Raw genomic sequence first — 24,152 nt, forward strand, 5'->3', positions numbered from 1 at the left:
GGGGGAAACTTTTTCTAATCTCTTACCTCGACGGAGATTCACTTTTTTTCCGTATCGTATCTCCGTCCGCACTGCGGCCTAACATCGAGGAGTTGGCGGCCTTTGCTCGAGACCGACTTTGGAAGCTCCAACCGCGGGAGCCCGAGGACTTATCGTTGTGGAGCCCGCGATCCCTTTGCCAGGGATCGACCTCTGTCTGAGCTCCAACCATGGGAGCCTGCAGTCCTTAACATCATGGAGCTCGCGGTCTCTGGTCAGAGACTGACTTCGTGAACTCCAAGCCACAGGAGCTTCAACCACCCTGACGCGGGAGCTTCAACCGCCCTGACACGGGAGCTTCGATCGCCCCGACGCCGAGGCTTCGATCGCCGGCTGCGGGAGCTTCGATCGCCGCGACTGTGATTGGTTCGACTGCCCCGACGGCGGGAGAATAAAGAGGAAGATTAGACTTTATTGCCTTCCATCAGTGAGGAACATGGGGAATCCACTGTGGTGGATGTTTATGTTAATTCTTATGTAGTTGTGTGTCTTGCTGCTTTTTTTTTAGTATGGCTGTATGGTAATTCGAATTTCACTGTACCTTAATTGGTACATGTGACAATAAACTGACCTTGAAACCTGGAAAAAGCTAGGCTTGATTTGAGAATGGCCAGGCAACCCAGGAGCTAATTAATTACCAACACAAGGTATTTCAGTATTGGAAGCTCCATCAAGCCTTGAGTTTGCAGCTTAAACAGTCACTGGTGTGGCCTTGATTCTGGAGTGAAAGCAAATGTCACAGCCAAGTTGCAACCTAATAGGACTTTGGTTCGGCTGCATTTGGAGTATTGTGTGGAGTTCTGGTCATCTCATGATAAGATGGATGTGTGGAGGCTTTGCAAAGAGTGCAGGGGTGGTTTACCAGAATGTTGCCTGGACTTGAATCTATTAACTATGAGAGATTGGACAAAGTTGGATTACTTTCTCTGAAGCGTCAGAGACTGAAAGGAGGTTTGATAGAAGTATATAACATTTTGAGAAGCATAGATAGGAGCGACAATCAGAACTTTTTTCCCTAGAGCGGAAATTACAAGATGTAGATTTAAGAGTGGTGAATGATTGCAATGCACCGCCAGGTTTGTTGGTAGAGACAGACATGATAAAGTGACATTTAAAAAGCTTCTGGATAGGCACATGGATTTGCAGGGAATGGAGGGATATGGTTCACGCTTAACTTGACATCAAGGTTCAGCATGAACATTGTGGGCCAAAGAGCCTGTTCCTATTCTGTACAATGTTCTTTGTTCAAACTACCCACTCCAGTCTTGCCATCACACTTAACTAATAATGAGTTGAAAATTCCATGTGCCAATGAAGAAACAACAAGGCCACAGGAAGAATTTGTATCCCTGCTGACGTGGAAGGGTTGGTAGTGAGGATTTTCACAACAGGGATGGCATAGATGGAATTACTCTCGGGTAGTGAGCGGTTCTACATGGCCCAAGTCCCAGTAGTATACAGGAAGGCAGCAATCACTGCTGCCTTGGAGCTTAATGCTAAGTTTGAGGTCTTACACATGGCTTTGGACACCGTGAAATATTTCCACCATCTCTTTAGACTGCCCCTCACCATTTCCCATTATTGAGACAATTAAAGGAAAAAAATTAATTAAATGATCAGACTTGATGCTTTATCAGGGAAATAATTTATTCCACGGAGTTCAAAACACTCAGTAAAGTAATCCGAGTCTGCCTCTGTTTGGTAATATTTAACTCTCATTTTCCAAAGGGGTTAAGTCTTGCTGAAGCATTGGAATGCAATATCTAAGAAGCTGTGCTCCTCGAGTCACCAACTATCAGGATGTTGCCTAACTATGAAAGGCAAGAGTCTTATCGTGGCCAACTGCGCACATACCTCGACTGATTTTCAGCCAAGAGTTCTGATGACAATTGAAGCACTACAATAATGTCAAGGCAAGTTAAGGTCTGCACAATGTTTAGGTGCGCGGTACCTTCTGTCTTTGGTTTTAAAGTAGTGGTTTACCAACAACACAGTAGGATGTGATGATCAATTTGTTACAAAATGAAGCGATCATAAATCCACAAACTATTTTCAACATCTCTATCATTAAGTCAAAAATATCCAGGCTAACTTACTTGCAGGTTTATATTCCCCCTTGTGGAAGGTTATGGAGAAGCAGTGATGCCCATAGAATCATTTCTAGGGCCAATCCACTTGATATTGCTGGGAAGCCTCGTGCTTATTTTGTTCTGAATGGATCTGGCGAAACTTGCAATTTCAAATATACACTTGACAAGTGATTATGGTAATTTAAATAGAATGCGTTTTGAATAGTTTTATAAATCAATTGTTATAATTTTACAGTGGTGATAATATTTTGTATCGAGCCATGTCAATATATTTTTATTGCAATGACTGTTTGACCCAGGTAATCTGAAACAGAAACTGCTGGAAAAAATCAGCAGATCAGGCAGAATGTGTGGATGCATAAACAGCTAATGGTTTTGTCAGAACTGGGAAAGAGAGAAAAGCAAGTTGGTCTTCAGTAGGAGAGATGTTGGGAGAGACATGAGCAAAACAAATGAAATATGTCTGATAGGACGAGTCCAAATGGGTCAATCACCAGTAATCGGCTTCTTGGTCCATGTAAAGTATTGTAGCTGTTGCATTTCCTGATAGAAGAGAACTTTAGAATAGACGCAGTGGAATGCCTCCAATGCATGTTGCAAACCAGGATTCTGCATTTGGTTGTGGTTGACAATTGACTCTTAAGAAAAAATAAATGTCTAACTGCGAACTGTAAGCTAAATAATTTTGGGCGAAGATATTATTTCCAATAGATTGATATTCTTTGTACACCAGTTTACTTGCATTAGTTTTATTAGTGCTGAGTTTGTCAAAGTTACATAATGGGGTTCAATTGATTATAAGCCCCTATTTCTGGTAAAATAGCTTTATTCCAAGTTCCAGTGCACCCGAGTACATAAAGGCAAGAAAACCAACAACCATTGTTAACATGAAACGAACAGATTACATTTAATTTATTCAAGTGAATAAAAATTCAGTTGGTACAAACCAAATCCCAGTTGCAGTCGTTTAATCAGGTTTTCCCTCAATGCTGAACAGTTTTACATTTATAATTATCCAAGTAACAAGAATTAACTTTCAGTCACCTAAAGAAATGTACGATTTTAGAAATGCTTCTCTTGATACATTTTGACAAATATGTTACAGAACACACTTAGGGCTTTTCCATTTACAAACTTTACTGCATTAAAACAAACCACTTCTGTCATATTTAATACGAGTGAGTTGAATATGTTTTACAAAGAAAAGCTGAATGTGATTCATTAAAGGACAGAGAAATAACAAACACAATTAACTCCTGTTCATGCCATGTAGACTCAAATATGCATTCAGTATCATTTAGAAATAAGCTGTGCTTCTGCCAGAAAAAGATTAGAACAGAATAACCAACAAATTTCTCTTTGTATTTCCCTTCCACATACCTCTCTGTACATTTACTACTGAAACCACTGATAGTAAAGCAAAACTTCATGTTCACTCGGCAAATTTCACAAGTTGCAATCGACAACATATCAATCACATGCATAATTTACACAATTTGTGATTGTTAACTAGCATTGGTGTAGTTATACGTTAGTTTTAATGTATAACAAAAATTCCCTGCCAAATTTACCTCAGTCACATTGGTCAAATTGTTGGAAATCAGACACGCTGCAATTTATTATATAAAGTATTTGTTAACAGCAATGAAAACAAGAAAGAAATGGACATTCAAGTAAGGCAACATGGCAATACTATTACTTTAAATCCTTTCCAAAATGTAATAGTTTTATTCTTGTCCCAAATTCAACAATTCACATTAAAATTTAAACCTTTTGTTTAAAAGGAGACCATCACCAATATCTTTTCCCTTCTTTTTACAATGGGAGGTAAAAGTGAATAGCAATGACGGTTCAGAATGTCATTTTACTTTCTTTATTTGTGTGTTAACATACGATTCCTGAGTGAGAATTGACCTGCTCCCTGGGTCACACAGGGATCATTTGATAAAAAGTGCACGCTCAGAAATGCAATTTCCCCTTATATTCTCTCTTTTTCTCTTTTATTCTCTCGTTTTCTCTCTCTCTCTCTCTCTTTCACGCTCTCTCTTTTTTCTCTCTCTCTTTTCTCTCTCTCTTTCGCTCTCTTTTTTTTTCTCTCTCTCTTTTTCGGCAAAACTGGCTCCTGTTCATGGTTGGCAGAGCAGCACCATTAAAATTAGCAGTGGACAGAACCACGTACATTACTCTGTGTACCACAATTTACATCTATGCGGTAACCTTTAAGAAAACAAAGAACTTCAAAAGAATCAAAACAGGAATTGTAGTGGAGCTAGGGAAACTAACAGAAAACTTGATTGAGGAACTTAGGTTATGGCAGCAGGAAGTAATGAACTTGGCAGAGTAAGGTTGAGAGAATCGACATTGTTTAATAAAGTAGAAGAGAAGAGAATACACAGGACTTCAAAGTTTGCTATTTGAAGGATATGGGGCTGAGTTTAAGGTTATAAGATGATAAGATTGAAAGGCTGTGAATGAATGATATGAAAATACTTGCAAGGGAACTGATTTTTGCTTTGCAATCTTCACTGAAAATATGGAAATGAATAATATCATCCAGGAAACCATTACGGGGACCTTACTGTGAATGTTTAAATGTTGGCATATTTTAATAAGGTATGGCATCTGAATTTGCATCAAAATTTGAAGCTGAGAGGAGTTTTATGAACAGGACTAAATATTTGAATATTTTCTGCCAGAAATACACACACACACAACACACACGCATAAAATATAAGCCCCTCTTCAAAAGAAATCATGGAAAATATCCCAAAAGTATTACTTGATCAGATTAGTTAAAAAAAATGTTTTAAAATTTGTTCAATAGACAATAGGTGCAGGAGTAGGCTGTTCCTGCCTTCTCCCCATACCCCCTGACTCTGCTATCCTTAAGAGCTCTATCTAGCTCTCTCTTGAAAGCATTCAGAGAACTGGCCACTGCCTTCTGAGGCAGAGAATTCCACAGATTTACAACTCTCTGACTGAAAAAGTATTTCCTCATCTCTGTTCTAAATGGTCTACCCCTTATTCTTAAACTGTGGTCCCTGGTTCTGGCCCCCCAACATTGGGAACATGTTTTCTGCCTCTAACATGTCCAACCCCTTAATAATCTTATATGTTTCAATAAGATCCCCCTCATCCTTCTAAATTCCAGTGTATTATAAGCCTAGTCGCTCCAGTCTTTCAACATACGACAGTCCCGCCATTCTGGGAATTAACCTGGTAAACCTACGCTGCACGCCCTCAATAGCAAGAATATACTTCCTCAAATTTGGAGACCAAAACTGCACACAGTACTCCAGGTGGGGTCTCATTAGGGCCCTGTACAACTGTAGAAGGACCTCTTTGCTCCTATACTCAACTCTTCTTGTTATGAAGGCAAACATTCCATTGGCTTTCTTCACTGCCTGCTGTACCCGAATGCTTCCTTTCAGTGACTGATGCACTAGGACACCCAGATCTCGTTGTACGTCCCCTTTTCCTAACTTGACACCATTCAGATAATAATCTGCCTTCCTATTCTTACCACCAAAGTGGATAACCTCACACTTAATCCACATCAAACTGCATCTGCCATGCATCCGCCCACTCACAAAGCCTGTCCAAGTCACCCTGCAACCTCATAGCACCTTCCTCACAGTTCACACTACCACCCAGCTTTGTATCATCTGCAAATTTACTAATGTTACTTGTAATCCCTTCATCATCATCATCATATATATACAGCCGGAAACAGGCCTTTTCGGCCCTCCAAGTCCGTGCCGCCCAGTGATCCCCGTACATTAACACTATCCTACACCCACTAGGGACAATTTTTACATTTACCCAGCCAATTAACCTACATACCTGTACGTCTTTGGAGTGTGGGAGGAAACCGAAGATCTCGGAGGAAACCCACGCAGGTCACGGGGAGAACGTACAAACTCCTTACAGTGCAGCACCCGTAGTCAGGATCGAACCTGAGTCTCCGGCGCTGCATTCGCTGTAAAGCAGCAACTCTACCGCTGCGCTACCGTGCCAAGTCATTCACTCACATTTTTACTTGTTCTCACAAAAATAATGAAATGGGTGTTTTGGATATTCAGTCTCAAAATAGTATTGTAGTTAGCATTAATAGTTGTGCACAAAAATTGGCTGAATTTTTTTTTTTTTCATTCTAAAATAGCCAGCCAATATTCCTATAGAGGGAAAGTCCAGCAAAGCAAGCAAGAATGAGGATGCATCTGCTTCAACATCGTCTCACTTGCTTGCACTCTGCAATACTACAAAACCAGTAATACCGAACCTCGTCTCTCTGACCATAATATTGAAAAGCAGCGGGAGAGTAACGTTTTAAATAGCAAGATCTTATTTAGACATCTCAACTAGTGTGCTCCCCCTGACTGCCCTCCTGTAGTGTTCCAAAAAATATTACTCACAATTCTGGCTGCACAGTATTTGCAAAGTCGCCAGAATTATTCCTGACATCTGATGTGAAATCAAATCATCCACCGGCAGCTAAATGATAAAATAAACTAACCTTGGATTAACGCTCAAGGCGAAAGAACAGTAGTGGGCACTTTAGTTGTCCAGAAGAATCAAACATTTAAATTGTAGTCAAGTAATTCAATACATTTACCTAGAATTTAGCGCTTGAACAGGCCATCTTTTGAAGTACAACTACTCAGTGATGAAACCAAAATATTCACATTCCAACATACAAGAGTCTTGAAATATTATCCACTAGAATTAATAATATTTATAAGTATCTTATTCAAGGACTGCCGTGGATAAATGGCAACCACATTTATCGCTTATCTGAATTTCCTAAAAGAGAGCTAAAATTGTCCCCATCAATATTTTTTAGCGTGTTTTCACCCATGCCCTCACTACCAGCATTCACTCACCACCCATCTTAAAACAATGAATCTTGCTTCATAAGTCTTTTCCAGTATTTGAACCAAATCGTCAAGCTATTTTAGGAATGCTCCAGTTAACAGTTTGGAGCCGCACGTAAAATGAGCGTACTAGATACAGGCTTGTGTTTATTGTATGCAGATTCACTTTTAACATACCAGGCAGAGTTTTTTGCTAAACGTTCACCTTTATTATTGTTCTGGTAGGTTTATCTGGATTAAATCACACTGTTAATTGCCAAGGAATTTCATCACACTGCTGATTTCTAAGGAAGACATCACAAATTGGTAAAGGGTGCATTACAAAATTTATTACAAAATTTTAACAAATTATTGGGACAACTTATATCTAATCTAAAATTGATTAATGTGGAAAATATTTGGATAAAACAGGCACAGAGCAAAGGGAAGATAGACACAAAGTGCTGGAGTAACTCAGTGGGTCAGGCAGCATCTCTGCAGGTTCTGTACCTTTTCCTACCTCTAGTTTCTCTCTCCCTTGGGTCTCAGTCTGAAGAAGGGTCTTGACCCAAAACATCACCCATCCTTTTTCTCCAGAGATGCTGCCTGACCCGCTGAGTTACTCCAGCATGTTGTGTCTATCTTCGGTGTATACCAGCATCTGCAGTTCCTTTCTACACATAAACGGCAGTTGTGTGGAATAAAGTATTTTGAGGCCTTCTGGATTTGTTCCCCTGTTACACTTTATATATTTTAATTCTGTATTTTCCATATTATCACTAAAATGTCAAGCTCATTTGGTTGATAGCTGCTGCAGAGATGTACCTACTTAAGCAGATGGGAATTTATTTGCCCAATGTTCCAGCCTAAATTCCCAATAGTCTAAGTGTTTTGAACTTTACTGAGCTACTGTACGTTCGTTTATTCCTGAAACTTATTACCACTGACTGCTTATTTAACTGGGTAACAAGTGTAGTACATACTGGAATTACAATACATACAACAGCAGAACAGAAACTGTTGATGAGCATACCAAAAAATAGAATGACATTTGTAATATGATGCATTCATAGTATTATTTGCTTAAAGTAACCATGAAGAGACATCTGCTTTGATGCTCATATTAAAATTTAAACCACCTCTGCTTGCTTTTGAATGAAGAATAATAATTTATGATAATCAGATTAAGTTAATTTATATTATACGCATTTAAAATGTGGATCACAATCTGCTGCTTTTACAAATTCAATGCTGTCAACATTTAATAAATTTAGTAAACTTCTATACTTACAGCTTGACCAAAATATTGGCACTTAAAACTATAATTTACAGTGTGAGACATTTTTTAAATATGCACACCCGTTATACATGTTTAGCTAAAAATATTTATAATTAGTGCAGACTACTTTAAATAATGCAGCAAGATAATCCTCATCCTAAATTTTAAATAAAAATATATTTACTAGCACGTCAAAAAAGAGAAAATTACTTGGGATAACAGGAGTGACCCTCCTTTTTTGTGTGTGTATCAAACAGTTAATCATGCCAAATGCTGGGGATGCACCACAGAAAAATGTATAGGGGAGGCTGCCTTTGTACCCACCTCTTGCCTGCCGCTCCAATGGCTATATTCAAAAGGGCGGCATGGTGGCACAGCGGTAGAGTTGCTGCCTTACAGTGCCAAATCATGCCAAATGCTGGAGGTGCACCACAGATATAAGCATAGAGCTCGTGGAATGCAACTCAACTGAATCTCCCATGGCGTTCATATACAATGGGCCTGATATAAAATTGCAGGTTAAGTTCACAAATGTTATAAATAAAATGATCAAAAAGTAAAAACTTCAGGGAGGGTGGGTGAGGATTATTTTTGTTGTTATATATAAAAAACAAAATGGAGGGGAATGTAATGCATTACGTCATTCGTATTGTATCTTTCCTTCAATAAAAATAAATATATATTTTTAAAAAAACCAAAAAACCAAAAGTAAAAATGATTGCCAAAGATACCATTGAAAAAGATTGCGAATCAATGTAGCGCAGGGTTTTCTCCTGACATGAAGTCCTAATCTCAGATGGGGCAGATGATGCTTAAAGATTGCAAATCCTTTGCAGGCCGATAAGTGAAGATCTTGGCATCAAATTCAACACAGACACTGTGGTCCGAAGGGACTGTTCTTGTGCTGCACTGTTCTATGTGTGCAGTGGCAAGTGGCTCAAGAACACACTCGCAAAGACTCGAGATGGACAGCTTCATTCGAAGTGGTAAAGACTGGCAGCTAGATACGGGGTCGTGACGTGAAGAAGATAACTATTTAAGGTAAAGTTGTACAAATCATCCAAGGACACCTATATCATAAAAATGTATACAAATAATTGCATTGCAAAGTCGTTGAAGATATTTTTGTTGCACAGTAAATTACAAGATCATGACAGAGATAGGGTAAAGGTATAGTCTTTTACCCAGTGTCGGTGAATCCAGAACCAGAGGACATAAGTTTAAAGGGCGAAGATGCCTTCTTTCCACAACCATACATAGTGGTGTCCAGACAAGAAAATAAGGTGACAGTCCAGTCACCAGGAGTCAAATATGATAGAAACACATCGTATGTTGAAAAGTATCATTGTTATGATAGTCCAGGAACGCTGCAGACTGAAGTTGAGACTGTGGGGGATCAGACCCAAGACTACCAAATTGATGAGGCAAGAATGCACGAGTCTGAGGAGGAGACGATACGAAGCCAGAATCGAGATCAACTGGTGGAACAGGACATGACAGATCAGAATCCAGTACCAGCGCAGACAGGGGCAGTGGTCAGACCAAAACATCACAGAAGACCACACATGAGGACTTTGAGAAGTGCTGACATGTGAAAACGATGCATTATCAATGTAATGAATGCCATATCCTGAAGGGTGTTGGAGCGTTAAGTTTACAATATGATGATGCGGAAATCCTTTTTGTTTGATAAGGGAGGGATGTCATGGTAACTGAAGTTGTATTTAAATGTGCCCCGGGTTATGATGAGTCAGTATGGTCAGAGGACACATGTTGCTAGGATGTAAAGGAATGGCGGAATAAAGACCAATTTCCCTCCGGGGGATGAATAAAGTTTATCATATCGTATCGTACAAAGCATTTATGTTCAGTGTCCTTGAAGTGTGTTTATTATATTCAGATCAGGACGAGGATCTGACAAGCGGGTCAAGCAGCATCACTGCAGGACTTTAGGTGATGTTTTGAGCCGCCTCTGAACAAGGGCGAAGCTCGTACACTAACACCATCCCACAGACACGAGGGACAATTTACAATTTTACCGAAGCCAATTAACCTACAAACCTGTACATCTTTGGAGTGTGGTAGGAAACTAGAGATCATGGAGAAAACCCACGCAGGTCACAGGGAGAACATACAAACTCCGTACAGACATCACCCGTAGTCAGCAACTCTACCATTGCAACTCTATGCTTTTGGGACTTGATTCATTTTCTTAAAGAGGAAACTTCATTGAGATTAATACCAAACTACACTAAAATAAAACGCCGTAGGAAAACTCATTTACATTTTTTTTAGCCTTTGCAGAGAATTCTTTACCAAAATATCTATAGTCTTCAATAAATTTTAACAACTCTCAAAGGAATGTCCACCACAGCAAAATCATTTATTTCTTTATTTCTTTATAACCGCAAAGCACTAACTTCCATATAAAAATACTTTCTTAATGCTTCAAATTAGAAATTTGAGTCAAATTGCTTTATATTACACTGCAATTGTAACAGCTATCCAACTTAAGGTTACCAAATCCTAGTTCTATAAGAAATGGAGGCAAAACTGTGCATTTGGACTGCGAATCTTGTTTTATTTTTGTCTGTTATGATTTAAGAGGAAGCTCTAGCTAGAGATTCCGTTTAAGCAATCAAACTGAAAGTAGAAATGGTCAAATGATTGTTATCAACATTAAGACAGGCATTTATATAAAATTTAATGTCAATGTGGTGCAGCTAAGATCCACTTGAAATCCATTTGCAAAAGATGAAAATCTTGTTCATTATCGAAGTTCAAAGAATGTATTTGCTATAAATGGTTTCTGTCAAACCACAGTAATATCAATGAAAAACATTTTTTTTACATTACTTTGCCCTTGATATCATTTCTGTTGAAATTCTAATTTAAATTCATCTTAAGAAGGTTTATGTTTAAATTGGAGAATTAAGGCTTTGAGAGTGTTTGTCTTTTGTTAACCAAGAACTATTTTTTCTACATTTCCTCAGCACAATTTTCCTGTAGATTATTTGGGTTACCCTGATCCACCAATATCTCAGTTCTTCCTGCTATCAAAATAGATAACAATCCTGTATCAGAATGAAATAGCATGGTGGTAATCAAATGTGGTTATGCATAATGCCAAAACATCAGCAACACAATATCTTCAACTTTGTCAGGAAGTCTTTCCAAACAAGCAATTTTTTCATCCACTATTCATTTCCTTCATTGACTTATCAAGCATGCGGGCAGATTTCAGGAAAGGATCATATATTTTGAGAGCTGAGCAAGAATTTTGTTGGATAATTCAGGGTATTGCCCATTTCCCACTGACACTTGTTCCATTGACTACAATTATTCAGTGGAAAGTAGCATTCTGAAATTTTATATGAACAGTTAGCCATCCTGGTAGTTGTCAGAAGCACAGGAAACAGCATCTAGATCTGGAGTTCAGAAAGTAGCCATCTGAAACTCAGCAGCCGCTGGTTAAAAAGCAGTGCATTGACAACTTTGACGTTGGACGCCCTCTTAGAAAAGGAATGGCGGAATAAAGATAAAACGTTCCGTGTCCAGTGACCTTGAAGTGTGTTCATTATATTCGGATCAAGGCGAGGATCTGACATTGGCGATGAAGATGAGATTCGTATACACAGGCGCGCAAAGCACAATGGATTAGTACTTGCGGCAGCAGAGACCCGGAGCGGTGCACGGAGCCTCGGAGCGGAGCGTGGCGAGGCCCAGCGCTTCGTAACGGAATAACCTGCAAGAAGAATTATGACCCTCAGCACCACAGCCTCACGAAGACACCGACTCCGATCCGGGTGGGAACTCTGAAGTATTTTTTGACATTGTGAAACATGCCGGAAGCACCGGAAAAAGCATCTGTATCTGGAGTTCGGAAAGTAGCAACAGCACCTGAAACTCAGCAGCTGTTGGTTAAAAAGTGGTGCATTGACCACTTTGACTTTGCACGCCCTCTTGGAAAAAGAATGGCAGACAAAAGATAAAACGTTCTGTGTTCAGTGTCCTTGAAGTGTGTTTATTATATTCAGATCAAGGCGAGGATCTGACAGCAGGATTCAGTGATTTGTTCCATCTGTTAAATGGCTACAAACAGAAAGAAAATTCCAAAACTGATCGGACCTTTAGCAAGGCCCCAGCATTGTACATTTTAGCTAGTTGGCTTTTTACAGGCAAAGAATTTATAAACAAACCTGGTGCTGATGGATTAACGAATGGAATGAGGACATCTTAATGAAAGATCTCAATAACGTAACGTATAAAGTATACTTATAACAAAAATATTCAAAACCTTGGGGTGGATTGAGTAACAGACTTAAATATGTTCAAGACTGGAGGACATTATACACTCTAATAGTGAAATTCTCAACCAACGCTGCATATCAGCATTTATATCGTACGTAGGCTCCATTTAATTATTTATGAACATTTCGGACTCTTTCATCATTCTAGAATAGCTTTGAAATTAATGGTCAATATATCTACAATGTCAAACTTTTGTGGATGACCATTGGTTTATTCAGCAGAATAATGGACAGTAAAACCAAAAGCACAAAGTTGTGCCTGAACCTTTCAAGTTTAAGTTACTTCCAACAAATATGTAATTTAGACAAGGCAGCAGAAACAAAAAGCCTTTTTTTAATTTCCTCCTTGGGCCTGGGGCTTTGAGTATTATTGCAATGACGTTTACATGTCTCAAAACCATACTGTGGCAGATCATTACATAAACTCTGTACCTTATTAAATTTGAAACAGTAATTCAACAAAAGTTCCATACAAAAAATTATTATAAATTGACCTTTTGATTTGATAAGATCATTTGAATCACCAGCTGAATCATTGCCTGGCATTCTGTGGGGTACAACATTCCCATGAGGAACTAGCTGAATATCAGTGATGTAAAAGCCATGGAAGGAAAATTATTAATTTTCCAAGGTAGACACAAAATGCTGGAGTAACTCAGGCAGGATCTTTGAAGAAGGGTCTCGACCCGAAACATCACCCATTTCTTCTCTCCAGAGATGCTGCCTGTCCCGCTGAGTTACTCCAGCATTTTGTGTCTACCTTTGATTTAAACCAGCATCTGCAGTTCTTTCCTACAAATTATGAATTTTCCAAGACTGTGTAGACGGCAACTCTCACTAACATAATGCAAAGATGCAACGTGGAGCTCTACTGTCGGAAATGTTGCCAAATTCGATCACTGATTTGTGCGGAGTTACTAATCTCATTTGGCCATCTAAAAAGATAACGCAACCATTCCAGGGATTTCTACCCGAATCACAATTGCAAGGGAAGTTAAATTCATCAGGGATTTTTCCACTTCAATCAACACCCGAAAATTCTCATTGATGGCACGGGATATGAAAAGGCTGTGTGATTTGAAATATTTTCTATTATTAATAAACCTTACAACTTATTGGCTTAGTTTGCACAGATCAGGTCTTGGCATACATTTCAGCCAAAGTCCTAAAAAGTTCCAGAAACACAAGTTCAATTTAGAAGAGAAGCAACAGCTAAAAATACCATGAATTACTTCAAAACCTTGTGAGTTAACATGAACAGTAAGCATAAGCAGTTTTCACATGGAACTATCAAATGTCTTGCGTTTCATTTGGAAGATATGAATGAGTACCTTGATAGCATGGCCCAAAACCAAAATTACATTCTCTTCCTACCATCCAATGCAATTTTGTGCAATTGGACCCGACCTGAAGTGAACACAAGTGACAAAACAAAACATTTAATATACAAGGCCAGTGGTCCCAGTATGTGAAGCCACCATCATGTCATTTTCTATAATTAGGATCAGTTTAATTTGGTATCATGTTCAACACAGACATCGTGGGCCGAAGGGCCTGTGCCACTGCTGCATAACTCACGATTAGTCCCCCTGTAATAACTCTGTACCATCACCAAAAGCACTATTATGTGAAATTTGATTGACCTAATAGTTGGTAAGGTACCAGCAATTTGTGACTTACACAGATAAAGCGAGGGTATGCATGTTGGACAACATAATTTTATTATTCTCAAGGCAAAGTACTGCTGGTGCTGGAAATCTGAAGTGGAAACAGAAAATGCTGGAAATATTTAATTTCTAACTTTCATTTCCGATGAAAGATTATCAGCCTCAAATGTTTCTCTCATGCTGAGAATTTACAGTGACTATTATTTCCTTCCAACTTCACAAGTGGTCGAGCCAGCTTGCTTGCAAATAAATTGCCAGTCATCGGTGTGACTTTCATTCGCTGTGATTCTCACATTCAGAACGATGTCTCTGTTGACGATTTTTTTAAAAAGAGACAGAAAAGAGAAAGGCAAAGAGGGAATAAAGTTGATTGGATTCTTGAAAGTAGAAGAGGATGTGAGATGGAAGAGAGAACTGGACGGACAATTGCAAATGGTACAATAACATTTAATGTACAATAACATAAAATACACAACGATTCAGGCAGAATCTGTAAAAGAAAAAAATGAATCGACATTTCAGGTCCGAGATCGTTCATCAGAGGAGGAAAGAAAACAATCTGTAGGAAGGAATAGTAAATAGGAATAGGAATCTGCAGGAAGGAATAGGGAGTGGGTGGTGGAAAACAGAAGTCATTGAAGAGATGAGGTATGAGGTGTTTTGGACATAGGTAGGGAGGGATTGGACTGGGGGGGGATAGGATGGAGTCGAGGTATGTGGAAATTAATTCAGTGGGACAGGAGTAAGCAGAAACAACGGGTCTGCCAGGGCAGCTCTGTTTTGGAAAGTTAAGTTTCAGTTGCATGGAAAAGCAGGGAAGGGATGGGTAGAACAAAGGTACGGTCTCTGCCACTCATTTTGCTCACAACACAAGTCCCTGCCAGATGATGCCTCTTTGTCTGCCTTAAGTATTCCTAATAGCAGGGGTGCAGGATTGTAAGGGCTGCACTTGCATGGGGAGAAAATCTGAGCCAAATATCACAGATGGATGACGTAGAAATGGCTGGTTTTGATGCAAACAGAAAGAAAAAGTGATTTACTTAAGTTTAGAGAATTTGAAATTGGTTTTTGGAAGGCTGCAACATGCCCGGATGGAAGATGAGCTGCTATTTCTCAAGCTTGAATTAAGCTTCATAACAGTGGAGGAGCCCAAAGGTAGAAATACAAAGGACCATAATCTACTTCTGACTGACACATTTACTTTATCAGATATTGCCTTTGTTCTACCCGTTCCTCCTCCATCTGAAACTAACTTGTTGTGACTCCCAGTTTTGAAAAAGAGTATCAGATGTGAAACATCAACTCTCTTTATGTTTCCACAGATGTTACTTGACCGGCTGAAAGTTTCCAACATTTTATGTTTTTATTTCACATTTCCAGCATTTGCAGTTTTTTGATATGGAGATGGGGTTAACATGAACTCACCCACATTTCCATACAAAAGTATTTAATGGTTCATCGCATACGTTATTTAAATCATGACTTAAAACAGATAATTAAAATTGTAAAAGTTAGACAGAGTAGAATAATAATGTAACAGAGAAGGGGCTCTGTGATAGTACTTTGCACTTCAACCCTTTAGCACCACCTTTCACACCTTAATTTCATCTCAAGTAATATATAGAAATATAAAGTATAGTCACATAGTATTCAACACAACTTGTTTAACAGGAAGTTGAAAGAAGAAACTCTTGTTCATATAACAAATGTAAACTATTTCAAGTTCAGGATGCAGTCACAAACTTTACAAGACTTTTGTAACAATCTCCTATTGACTCATTTTCATCTGTTGAAATAAGTTGCAAGTGTAAGTCATTGGTGTGCTGGTAGCAACTTTATCCCACTCCATGAGAGAGCTATTCTAAAGTGCACCAATTTAATTCTTATCGTCCTCAGAAATAAAATCCCTGTAGCCATTTCGATCACCCATTAGTTTCTTCACCTTATCATGGATGTTCGGGTTCTATGGTCCAACACAAGGTGGATGCTGGTTTTAAGATAAGTTAATAATAATCAATATAGCTTTTAAAACTATTCTTTACAGTAAAAATGTGTGTTTGAATGACCACATTTAACATGAGAACTGAACTCATCCTACTGAGAAAGTGTCTATCTCTAGAATTCTACATCATCTTTACATTTTTCAAGCTCTCATTTCCTTTTCATATTGTGCCTAGTATAAATCCATTTCAGGAGTTATATTATAATGCTGAAGATTAAGTTTTACTTCAGAAAGCTAAAGTTTCGGTTTTACCATTCATTAATGTCTTATAGTTTTATTTCTGCTGAGTCAGGAATACTATGGCAGAGGCTTCAAAGAATAAAGAAAAACAAGCATCACTACCCTGGATCACATACCAATGTGTACCAATGCTTTACCCTTGCAGGATACAGTATTACTCGTCACCCAATTGTAACAAGGAGTTAGCAAATTTATCCTCTATTATGTGATATATGTTTGGTTCTTAAATAGAGTTCCCTCTGGCTATCTGTATTATGGTCCATTTGGTCCTGCAGAGGGAATGTGTATGCGGAAAAGACCTTGCTGTAACTGTAGTTTGAAGAGCTTGCAATTTGCAATACGTAGTGCTGCGCAACCTGTTCGGCGGAGATCGGAAGGGAGTAATTGCTTGGTGTGATGCCAGGTTCCTGTACTTCTGCGAAATTCTCTGACAAAGTCATACTGTGTGCCTAGAAGTAATGGAGAAAAGATGTCAACTGTTGCCTTTTCAGCTACGATTGGAGAGAGCTTGCTGACTTCATGTAGAAGTGAAAGTTTTTTCCAAAAATAACATTTCTAGTTGAAAGCCATGAAAAGCAGGTTTTGCCACATAAAACATTATGGGAGACTCTTTTTATGGTAATAATGCAAAAGTCACATTTCTCAGAAACCTTTTTTGTCAATTCATTTTCAGGATCTGTGGATTAGTTGCAAAGTTACATTTATTGTCTACCCCTCAACTGTGTGAGAGAAGATGGAGGATGAGCTGCTGCCTTGAACTACTGCAGGTTTTCTCCTGGAAGGACTCCAACCTATTGATGGGGGGAAGGTTCTATGATTTATACCTAGTAATGAGAACGGATAGCAGTATATTTCCAAATCAGGATGGTGAGACCTGCACCGACCGATCAAAGCAGCCTCCAGAACAGAGTATGTTGTTGCATAAATGTATTTTGATGCTTTTTCAAAAAGTGGCTCAATCCAAACTCTCACGTCCAGGTACTCACTCACCTGTGTCCAGATCTCCAATCACATAAATGCTGGCACCAATGGGCACAGCACCATATACGAAAGAAGAGCTTGTTGGGATGCAAAGTGTCTGGTCATTCAAATATATCCATCTGCAAAACAATATTATAAATTAATCACACCAAAGGCACAATCAGGTTTCCAAGCTGATAATCTCTGTACTGATTCTGTATGGATGATTCCAAATCACATAATGAACACAAAGCAATATTTCTCAGTAGTCGCAGTACTGTTGTCACAGAAGATTTGGTTGTTACAGCTATATATATGAATTATAAGCAACATTAATCTGGAACACCAAAGGATTTGGACTGCATGGTTTGTTCGTAGCACCATTTTCAACTGTTTAAGGGGCTCAGCTATTCCATTCAATTTACATTCTATGAGAGGATACAAAGTGCTGGTTTGTAGGTTAATTGGCTGGGTAAATGTAAATGTAAAAATTGTCCCTAGTGGGTGTAGGATAGTGTTAATGTACGGGGATCGCTGGGCGGCACGGACTTGGTGGGCCGAAAAGGCCTGTTTCCGGCTGTATATATATGATATGATATGATAACTCAGTGGGCAGCAGTAGAGTTGCTGCCTTACAGCGAATGCAGCGCCGGAGACCCGGTTTCGATCCTGACAACGGGTGCTGTCTGTATGGAGTTTGTACGTTCTCCCCGTGACCTGCGTGGCTTTTCTCCGAGATCTTCGGTTTTCTCCCACACTCCAAAGACATACAGGTTTGTAGGTAAATTGGCTTGGTAAATGTAAAAAAAAATTGTCCCTCGTGGGTATAGGATAGTGTTAATGTGCGGGAATCGCTGGTCGGCGCGGACCCGGTGGGCTGAAAGGGCCTGTTTCCGCGCTGTACCTCTCTAAACTAAATCTCTGGAGAATATCAATCGGTGATGTTTCAGGTTGGGACACTGCTTTATTCTGAGAGCAGTTCACAGTACAAGGTAAAACTGTTCACACTTATGCCACAGCATTGGAGCATCCAGTCAACTTCACAATGGTACCGAAATTCCAGAATGTCAGTCCATGATGTGTAAATTCTTCTCTGATAGTGAATCTCTGTCACAGAGGGTGTCGCAAGTCAGGTGATTAGAAACATTTAAGGTGAAAAACGATAAATATTTGAAAGGATCAAAGAATCGATGGCAGACACAAAATGCTGGAATAACTCAGCGGGACAGGCAGCATCTCTGGAGAGAAGGAATGGGTCTAGCAGTCTGAAGAAACGTCACCCATTCCTTCTCTCCAGAGATGCTGCTTGTCCCGCTTTTCAAAAAGTACATGTTTGTTCTTTTACTAGTTTAATATTGGTCAATACGATGCACTGTTAAGAGTGTGTGACCTTTCACATGCTGGCATGTGGTGCATTCTATTAAGTAAAGGAATATGCTTTTCTGTTCAAGTCTTAACAGACTACCTCACTATCTAAATACTTAAATTCCCACTGATTCACAGGGATTTTGAACCTATGGAAAATATCTAACAAAATCTCATTAACCAAATGTAATACTACTGTTCTGCATCATATTAGAACATAGTTGGCACGGCTGTGTGGCTGACAATTGCAAAAAGCAAATATCCATTATAAAACCGGCAAGAAAAAGTTAAAAAATATTACTACATTTAGCAAAATTTGTGCATTCACCCCCAAAAGGTCACAAAGCCCAGCTCCAAATAAACCCATGTTGTCCGTTTGCCCTAGAGCAAACAAACATCACATTGTATTCCAGTAGTCCTTCAGTTCAGAAGTAAAACCACATATTCACAATATCTCTTATTTTAATTACTATTATACAACCTGTGTGGAACAGAGAAAAATATCAACAAAAATAAGTGGCTTTATTCACAATGCAATTGAGTGTAGGGAATGGTGTATGGGATGAATGTAGAAAATATGGCCAAAAATGATTTGAGAGTTTAAACATTGGGTCAATTTCTACACAGCCTCAATATTCCAGGGATTGCCGTGAGTGGAGGTGGGGAGAACAATGGAGGACCCAGCGTGAGGAGGCCGCCGTGAGGGAGAACAATGGAGCACCCGGCATGAGGAGACCGCCATGAGGGAGGGGGGAGAACAATGAACAACTCTGCGTGAGGGGACCACCATGAGGGAGGGGGGAGAACAATGGAGGGCCCGGAATGAGGAGACCGCCGTGAGGGAGAGGGGGAAAAACAATGGAGGACCCGGCGTGTGGCGGAATGGCTGTGGGTGGGTGGGGGGGGGGTGGAGAGAGAACAAAGGAGGAATCGGCATGCTTTGTAACTTTGTACCAAAGACGTGTTAGTTTGTTGGTTAATTGGCCTCTGTAAATTGTCCCTAGTGTGTTGGGAGTGTATGAGAAAGTGGGATAACAGAACTAGTCTGAACAGGTTGGCATGGACTCAGTGGGCCAAAGGGCCTTTTGCCATGCTGTATCTCTAAACTAATCTAAAGATTTCAGTAAAGTGGTGAAATATTTTATTTAAAAGACAGAGCTAGTTTCCGACACACTTTGGTTCTCTAATCATATTTCAAGAGAAAATAATTGACTGGGTATTACAGGGTAAAAGCAGACCCACTGTTCATTTTACACGTAACTTAATTTTATTTCTAATGCAAACAATAATCAGGCACACTGTAAAACAGATGACCCATTGTTGCTATCTGCCTGTAATAACATTCATTTAAACATGCTAGTACCTGTATTTAAACTTAAGGAATGCAGTAATTTTTGAAACTATAAATTGAACGGAAACTAAATAAGAATTTAAAGGTAGACACAAAATGCTGGAGTAACTCAGTGGGACAGGCAGCATCTCTGGAAAGAAGGAATGGGTGACGTTTCGGGTCGAGACCCTTCTTCAGACTGATCTCGACCCGAAACGTCACTCATTCCTTCTCTCCAGAGATGCTGTCTGTCCCGCTGAGTTACTCCAGCATTTTGTGTCCGCCTTCGATGTAAACCAGCATCTGCAGTTCTTTCCTGCTAAATAAAAACTTTGTGGTGGCTCCAGTGATTAAGGAGAAAAGATGTAAAACATCTTAATAGTAATGCTAATACTAAACAACCTCATCAGAGCTTTTCATATGGTTGAAAGAGCAGCTTCATAGATGTTAAATTGTTAACCTTTGATTCCAACCCGAGATGAACAAACCCATAAACTATCTGTAATTGAATGAAGTGCAGCATGTTAAATTACTTTAAAAAATATTATGACGTATAAAGGTCATGCAAATATTAAGTGCTTTCTTTGGCCCGATCGAAACATTCAATTATAAGTTAGCTAAATTATCCAACCTTTTTTCAACAATGAGATCTAGTAATGACCAATGACAGATTAATGAACTGAAAGGTATCATGGTGTTCTTAAATTTATTGAAGTACATAGAAATCTTTTTCTAGTATTTAGATAACCACCGGGTGGCACCAGCAATGGCTGCCTCGCCAACAGTCTGTCTGTCCATTCCTTCTTTGTTACTTGTTTGTATGTGTTAAATTTATGTTTTTAGTGTTCTTTAGCTTGTTTTATGTGGGGGGGGGGGTAGGGGAAAACTTTTTCTAATCTCTTACCTCGACGGAGATGCGATTTGTTTCTGTATCGTATCGCCATCTGCACTGCAGCCTAACATCGAGGAGTTGGCGGCCTTTGCTGGAGACCGAATTTGAGAGCTCCACCACGGGAGCCTGTGGCCTTAAAATTGCGGAGTTCACGGTCTCTGGTTAGAGACCGACTTCGGGAACTCCAAGCCACAAGAGCTTCGACCGCCCCGACGTGGGAGCTGCGATCTCCCCGATGCGGAGGCTTCAACTGCTGGCTGCAAGAGCTTCGATCTCCCCGACTGCAGATGGTTCAACTGCCCCGACCACAGGAGAATATAACAGGAAGAAGATTTGGACTTTATTGCCTTCCATCACAGTGAGGAATGTGGAATCCGCTGTGGTGGATGTTTATGTTGACTTTTATGTAGTTGAGTGTCTTGTTGCTTTTATTTTAGCATGGCTGTATGGCAATTTGAATTTCACTGTACCTTAACTGGTATATATGACAGGTATATTCTGTACCTTAACTGGTATATATGAACAATAAACTGACCTTGAAACCATGAACCATGAGATTACTTTTGACATGTTAATTATATGACAGAATTACGAAAACTCATTATAACTAGTATTTTGCTAAGCAACTTTATGAAAATTTATAATTAAATAAAGAAACTTTACCTACAAACATTGCACAATATATAGTGCTGGGCAAAAAATATAGTGCTGGAGAAACTCAGCAGGCCAAGCAACATCTGAGGAAGGATCCCAACCCAAAATGTTGTCTGTCCATTTTCCTCTTCAATGATGGCTGACGCGATGAGTTCCACCAGCACTTTGTTTTTTTTGCTGAAGATTCCAGCATCTGCAGTCTTTTGGGCAACACATTTATAGACAGCAAAAATACAAAATGCCAGAGTCACTCAGCGGATCAAGCAGCATCTCTGGAGAACAAGGATGAGTGATGTTTCGGGTTGGGACCCTTCTTCAGACTCATTGTAGTAAGAGGGCAAAAGCTGGAAGAGAAGGGAGGCAGGACAAAGCCAGAGAAGTGGGTGGATACCAGTGAGGTGGGGGGGGGGGGGGGAGTTGGGGGTTGGATTAGCAGACACAGGCCAGAGATGAAAGGGAACAAAAGCCTATGAGATATGGAGAGAAGAGAATTGTGAAGTCAGAAGGGATGAAAGTGGAAGCGACTAGAGTGGGGGAGAAAACAGGGCAGTGGGATCATTCCACAGGGTTGTAAATTAGCCAGGCAGAATATTAGATGCCATACCTTTCTGTAAACCTCTTCCATCCAGGGACCCCAGTAGCTCTTCCAGGTGAGATGGAGATTCACATGTACCTGGTCTAAACTCATTTCATCTACCATATTTGATACACCCAATGTGGCGTCCTTTACATCACCGAGACAAAGCAAAGCTTAGACAATTATTTAGCGAAACACAGGCTGGGTCCCACAGGGCCTGCTGGATCTCCCTGGTGCAAACCATTTTAACATCCTTTCAATTCCCAGACTGATCTTTCTGTCCTGGGTTTGGTCGCACCCTACCACTCTACCAGCTTTGCCCCCCCCTATTACGAAGAATGTCTTCACGGTACATCATGTAATACAATTAAGATGGAGATACAAATTTAAAATAAATTAACTCATACTTCTTCAGCACCTGTGTCTAAAATAATTGATTGGTTAGGCTATGCTGCATGCCATTATACAGTGGATAGCAATATGACTAAAAAGATTTGTAGAGCATGCAAATTTCTTTTTTTTTTTTAATGTGTGGCTGAGGAACTTTTATTTTGCTGTAGCAACTACAATTAAGTTGTATCAACCATGTGGGGAATTGCAGCTAAAACTATCAAAGGAAACTGCAAAGAAATGAAAATAGCCAATTTATAAAGTTTCATGATGATGGAATTGTCTATTAATTTATTATTTTCACTCTTATGCCATTTTATTTGATGGAATTGAAAAACATTGAGGAATAATCGGACACCATTTGTGCCAGACACTCAAATTGCAAATTAATCCATTTGAATTTTGCATGTTAAATACATATTTATATTCACATCCTTAATTATTGATATTTATTGTAAATACAATGTTACGCCATAAAGGATATCTTAGTTTTTAAGTGTATAATCTTGGAAGTCATACTATTAAGGATGTCAACCAGATATTCAACTGAAAGCATTTAATATAAAGCATTAATTTAAATCCATAAGTATAATTTGTCATAGGTTATTCCAAGTTAACATTAGTTGTAAATGGAAAAAAACCCTATTTATTTTGTTCATACGTTATAAACTGTCTGGGATACCAAATAAAATATTTTAACCTTGTTACACAATGTCAACAAGTTCTTGCAGAAAGAATTTTCCATCCAAACTGTTCCAATCTTGAATAGTTTGTGCAATCAGGTCAAAGAAAGTTAATAAGAGGTCATTTAGATTTCTATCAGTATTTCTGTTTTTATCAGAATTTCCTATTAAAAACAGCTAATGTCAGTTCTAGTTTCTTTCTCCATTGTGTTCCATTTGAAAATATTTCAGCATTCAAATTGTAGCTTCTGGAGGAAGTAAAAGCTTTTTGAAAATTAATTCTCCCTAAATTCTACCATGGCATCAGTAGGAAGAATTGATATTTGTGGAATGTTCATTTCCCGGTATGAAACCAAACTGAATGTTCTGTCAGAGGAATGAATGAGGCCTGGAAAAACCACAAGGCATTAATGCAGATAGCTGACCTTTATTAAGTCATTGCAGTTTCCGATATACCTTTTCTAAAGGCATTTTTTTGTTGCGCTCAACATTTCGAAAACAACAATATAGAAGGGTTTAGTTTACTTTCTCAATGCATACTGAGCTTTTAGACACACCCAAATTACATGCACTGGTGGGAGAGTCTAGGACTAGAGGTCATAGCCTCAGTATTAAAGGACGTTCCGTTAGGAAGGAAATGAGGCGGAATTTCTTTAGTCAGAGGATGGTGATTCTGTGGAATTCTTTGCCACAGAGGCTGTGGAGGCCAAGTAAATGGATATTTTTAAGACAGAGATACATAAGATGCTTGATTAGTACGGGTGTCAGGGGTTATGGGGAGAAGGCAGGATAATGGGGTTAGGAGGGAGAGATAGATCAGC

At 39.2% G+C, this 24,152-nt stretch overlaps 1 protein-coding gene across 1 annotated transcript in view; it reads right to left on the reverse strand.

Moving 5' to 3' along the window:
* Window positions 1–3,024: 3,024 nt before the first annotated feature.
* gan (gigaxonin) overlaps window positions 3,025–24,152 on the reverse strand; it is an 84,288-nt gene continuing 63,160 nt past the window's right edge. The window contains exons 10-11 of the mRNA XM_078400769.1: window positions 17,471–17,580; window positions 3,025–16,929 (exon numbers count right to left, since the gene is read on the reverse strand). Coding sequence (XP_078256895.1) covers window positions 16,733–16,929; window positions 17,471–17,580 — 307 coding nt within the window. The 3' untranslated portion in view covers window positions 3,025–16,732. The remainder of the gene's footprint in view (window positions 16,930–17,470; window positions 17,581–24,152) is intronic.

The sequence above is a fragment of the Rhinoraja longicauda genome, chromosome 6 (assembly GCF_053455715.1).
Source record: "Rhinoraja longicauda isolate Sanriku21f chromosome 6, sRhiLon1.1, whole genome shotgun sequence".
NCBI classification, from domain to species: domain Eukaryota; kingdom Metazoa; phylum Chordata; class Chondrichthyes; order Rajiformes; family Arhynchobatidae; genus Rhinoraja; species Rhinoraja longicauda.